This window comes from Colletotrichum fructicola, assembly GCF_000319635.2.
Source record: "Colletotrichum fructicola Nara gc5 chromosome Unknown KSG_Nara_v1_contig03, whole genome shotgun sequence".
Classification (NCBI taxonomy): Eukaryota; Fungi; Ascomycota; class Sordariomycetes; order Glomerellales; family Glomerellaceae; genus Colletotrichum; species Colletotrichum fructicola.
The window spans coordinates 1,591,202-1,596,265 of NW_027094053.1; the positions used below are offsets into that span (position 1 = coordinate 1,591,202).

General features: G+C 57.6%; 1 protein-coding gene across 1 annotated transcript; it reads right to left on the minus strand.

Moving 5' to 3' along the window:
- CGGC5_v005230 (Sterol uptake control protein 2) lies at positions 1–5,064 on the minus strand (the record flags this gene model as incomplete). The annotated part of the gene is made up of 15 exons (XM_066151418.1): positions 1–292; positions 416–1,392; positions 1,444–1,480; positions 1,534–1,761; positions 1,813–2,112; positions 2,159–2,291; positions 2,339–2,468; positions 2,524–2,553; positions 3,083–3,161; positions 3,947–3,965; positions 4,145–4,272; positions 4,342–4,411; positions 4,577–4,638; positions 4,948–4,963; positions 5,007–5,064. 15 exons carry the CDS (start codon positions 5,062–5,064, stop codon positions 1–3), a joined length of 2,559 nt encoding a protein of 852 aa, XP_066009218.1.

The following is a 5,064-nucleotide window of genomic DNA, read 5'->3' on the forward strand; positions in this document are numbered from 1 at the left end:
CTATAGCTCTCGCTCCTTGCCCTTCTCGGACTTGATGTGGACAGTCGGCGTCGATCCCAGCCATTGGTTGCGTGGCGGGAAGGGTGCGCTTACGGACCGCGGCGACTCCGTGACCGAGGACGACGGGGTGTGTCGGTGGCGCAGAGGCAGGTTGGGAGGGATGGGTGACTCGGGGAGCGGGAGCATGCCGAATTGTTCCGGGTTGAGGAAGGGCGAGGGGGGCACCGTGTGCGAAGACGATGCCAGGAGGTGCTGGTCCTCGGGCGGCGGGTATGTCGGTGTGGTTGGCATCCTGAGCGGCGGTCAATCCGGAGTTCTTTCATGCGAGTTGTTGTGCCGCAGTGGTTATCGAGGGTGCCATGGAGAGAGGGCAGGGCCTGTTTAAGTCCACAAGGGCTGGGTGGGAGAGACGAACCCGACGCCAAGTTGGTTGTTGACCGCGGGCATACCGCTCATGTCGAAACGCTGCTCATAGCCGTAGTCCTCGTTGTCGCTGTACACAATGGAGCCCTCAAAGGTCGAGGAGGCCGGGCTGTAGCCGCCGTAGTTGGGGCTGGGGATGTTGAGGTACTGCGAGTGCACAAAGGGGGATGATAACACCAGCGGCGACATGTTGTTGGGAGGCGCGGCGGCGGTCTCGGGCATCATCAGGGACTCGGTGCTGTAGCTGAAGGCCTGGGTGCCATACGGCATGTACGAATCGGTGACGGGCGGCAGGGGCACGGGCTCGTTCAGGTAGAAGTTGGGAGGGTTGAACTGAGGGAACGAGGGTGTGCGCGCAGGCTGCGTCCAGCCCATCCTGTGGCGGAACTCGTTGACAGTGTCGATGGGGAACTCCATGAGCGTGAGGGGGGTCTGGAGGTCGCCGTCTACGGTGCCAGAGATGTTGATGGACAGGAGGCGGCGGGCAATCTCCTCGACGGGGCCGATGGACAGGCTGCCAAAGTAGGCGGCGCCAATGTCGGGGAACAGACGCTCCGTCACGAGGGCCACGGTGTAGAAGTGAGCAATGACGACCAGTGCCGTTGGCGATCCGCCCGTTTGCTTGAGCAGCATCACGGGCAGCCAGAAAAGCCAGTTGCGCAGGGGGCTGAGGCGCTCAAACTGCTGGCAAATGGACAGGCCGGTGTTGAACTTGCGGGCGCCCTTGACGAAGCTGACCAACTGCTGGATCATCTTGACGTGGCTCTCCTCCTTGTTGTGCTTCAGGTGAATCTCCAACTTTTGCAGCTGCTGCAGCGTCTTGGTGAAGGCCTCGGTGTCCTCCTTGCGGGGCTGGCTCGGCTTGTGATCCGGGCTGGGCGAGCCGGGCGCGGTTGGGAAGGTGCAGCTTTCGGCAATGAAGTCGCCAAACTGGGAGGTGTGCTTCCAGGGGTCCATGGCCTCGATGACCTGTGACGGGTTAGCATCTTGAAGCCTCGCGCTGTTGTGTGGATGGCTTACCGATGAGGTTCCTTGCATGAGCTGGGTCCAGCTTTTCCTGTGAAGGTGTGTTAGCGCGCTGCGGGCGGCTAGGTGCATAGTATTGCCTACCAATCCGTAGCTTGCCACGAGAGAACCAGCGAGGCGGCCAAGACGGCGTCCGACGTTTCGTGGCCGAAGGTGCTGATGGCCTCCTGCAGGCCGTTCATGGCGAGGCCGCGGTGCTCGGTACCCATGTTGCCGACCAGGGGACAGTCGGTGAGGAAGGCAATGTGCATGGCCGCGAAACCCAGGAGAGCATGCATGACATAGCTGTGAGTGACTCCGATTTTGATGATGCTGTTTAAAATTAGCAAAGCTAACGGATAGGTGCATCTGTCAGGAACTCACGTCGGCATCTGGCGGGTCCAGATGGTGAAGCCATTGTAGTCAAAGACGGCCAACTCATCACAAATCTTTGCGACGTGGTAGATCAACCTGAGATCCTCGACCGAGTAGCGCTGAGGATTCGGCTCAGGGTAGATGCCCAGGTTGGGGAAGGGGAAGATGCCGGTGCGCTGCCACTGTGCGATGGCGGCCTCGATCTCGGGGGTCCACATGAGATCGGGCTTGTCGGGGGTCGTCGACCTGTCCTCGGGGATGGGCATGTCGTTGTAGGGGCAGCGGATCTTGTGCTTGGTGCAGTTGCGGCTGGTTCACGTTAGTATCGTACGGGACAAGTTTCCGGCAGGCATACCATTGAGGAAAGTTCTCATCACATCTGATGTGGCGGCGCTTGCAAGTATCACAGCCCTTGCGGGACTTGGTGTGACTGCGGCGAGGAGGACCACCTCCGGGACCGGCCATTGTGAGCGAGTTGAACGAAAGAACTGAGACGTCAGCCAGACTAAAGCCGTAGGAGTCAGAGGTAACCAACAAGAAGGCACACGGCTTGAACCGTGTGGAAGCGAGTGTAGTGTCGTTACCGGGGAGCGAAGCTGCCCAGACAGAATTATGCCGCAATGAAGTGAGGCACAACCCGACGGAAAGCCGGATGTGTAAAGCAACTGACAGGAGCGTCAGATGTTGAGTGGCAGAAGTTTGCAAAGAATGCCCGAGTACTCGATATCGACTCTTGGCGGATTCCTCTCTCTTTCTGGTCGTGGGTCCTTTTCTTCAAGCGGATTCTTCGGTCTCTTTTTCCCAGTTCCTGATACTAGTAGCGATCGTAGTGGCGCGGGTTTTTGTGCGATTTCCCAGTTCCGTCTCTGAATCCTCTTTTTTCCGTAAAGCGAGTGTGGTTGATCAAAAGACCAGTGGTTTAGTTGCGAAGCATTGACTGGTTGTGGTTGTAAGCCGGGAGGTGGGCGGTTTGGCTAGCGTTCCCGAGGGATGAGGCTGAAATGACCAGGGTTGATGATGTAGCTCCGACGCTGGGGGGCGTGTTGGTTCTTGGAGGGTTTTAGTGTCCTTTTCTCTCTCGAGTATCTGGTGGAAAAGGCCAAGGGTGGTTTGTTGATGTTGTTGGAGGAGGAGGGGGGAGGGCTTTGAGATTTGGAGGATGGATGAGATTGTTGGAAAATGGAAGAAAAACAAAAAGCGCGAAAGCGAATGACAGGAGTCAACGAGGACTTCCTAAAGGTGAGAGTTAGGAAAAAGCGAATGTGGTTGAGGGCGGCACGAGCAGCTCAACGAGGCTGATTTTTGATAGATGTTGTGGTGTAGGCTGAGGGGGAGACAAAAAGGCGGTAGTAGATGGGCTGGGGGACCGAATCAGTTAAATAATTCCATGTTCCAAGAAGAGGCCGCAGCAGATGCAGGAGGAGGGATGGGGACGTGTGGACTGGGGGAGACTTTGGCACCACACAGCACGGCCGTGGAAACGGCACAGGCACAGGCAGACGAGGCACTGACTGGACAGGCTCAGACTCAGGCAGAGGGAAGGGTAGGGAAGGGCGGCAGGGACACACACCCAGCTGCACCTGCTGCACCTGCACCTCCAGTCCTCCAGTCGAGCAGGTGCCACTGTCCACACCCGGTTCGCCCTAATCGGGTAAGACAGAGCCGCCGGGTGGGAAAGACGGGGGCAGGCGGGTGGTAAAGGTGTGGACAGGCAGGGGGGCGTGGTGCTTGCTGGTGTCCAATGTACATCTCCATGGAGCCAGGAAGGAAAAGCAAGGAGGATGTATGGGGGGGAGAGAGAGAGACGGCCACGAGAGCGTAGACTGTGCATCCGCCAGACAGCCACCAGCCAGCATTACAAGCGGTGCAGGTGCAGGTGTGTGTGTGCGTATGTCTCTAGGATCAGTAGCCTATGCTTCCGCAGAGCATGCCATGCTTGTTTGTCTTGTTGCCTGTCCTCGTCCTCGTCTTCGTCTTCGTCCTGTGCCTCCGGTGCCCTCGCTCTCTGTCTCTGGAACATGCAGAACCTACCATGGTGACTTTCGGCTTGTGCAGTGGTGGTAGTGTAGTGGTGGGTGGGCTGTGGAGGAGAGGGGAGGGGCCGCCCGTGCTGGGATCGTTGCTAGGTTTCCTCCGTACGTACCGGGTGCTAACGGGGATGGCTTTTGAGAACGGCCAGTTCCTCAGTGCTTCGCTTCTGCTGCAAAGCGAAGCGTGACAGAGGCCGAGTGCCGCAGCAAAGCAACAGTGACAGATTCAACTCTGCCAGGACCGCTACTCTTCAGACAGGGTTCTTTGCGCGGGATATGACACACTGGCCTGGCTGGGGTGAGGCCTGTACCGACGGGTCTGGTGTGGTCGGTGGGAATCGCGCGGAGCTTCTTCTGCTTTCTGAAGGAGGAGCACCAGGAATCGTGATGCTGCTGATGGGATGGGATGAGATTGGACACCTTGAATGGTGCCGGGGGACTGTGTGTGATATGAGCAGGGGAAGCCAGAGAAAGACTTACACAAGGTAACGTGAAGAGGTGTGTGTACCTGTGTGTGTGTGTATAGTTTGTGTGGTGGTGTGTAGTGTGCGTGTGTGCATGCAGTGTGTGTGTCTGTACTTTAATGCATGAGGATTGGGGATAATAAGGTATTGGTAAGAATGGGGAAGACGGCGACTGGCGGACGAGGATGGGACGGGATAGAAAAACAACAAGGGAGGCAAAGATACGTATCGACCAAGAGGACATCGACGTCGAGCATCAAACATCAGACAAGGCCGTACCGAGAGACTGCCCGTGATGTGCTGCTGTTTGACGTCGTTTCTCAATCTTCTGCTCGGCGTCTCTGTCATTCAGTCAGCAAAAGATGGTGTCTGCACATCTCATCTGGAATAGCGGCACAATTCTGCTGCCAGTCCAATCCCCGTTCATCCGCCCGCCCAACCCAACTCTACCTAAAAAGAGGCAGAATTAAAAATAGGTTTCAACCTGGCCCCTCCTCCCGTGGGTGAGCCGGCTTCTTGGGCCCCAACCAAAGACGGCCGCCAGAGAGAAGAAAAAAACTGCTTAGCAGAGGCTAACGCAGAGAGAGGGAGAGACCGGGGGCCGGGGCGAAGAGCCACTTGCCAGCGGAGACAATCGTTGACCGACTCACATTCGAGGACTGACTGCTGGTGCAGAAAGCGGGTGGCCTCTTTGGGTGCCTCACCTCACCCTCGAGAGACTTCTCCCCACGCGTGATGGGGCTAGTACATGTATGGCCTGGTGACAT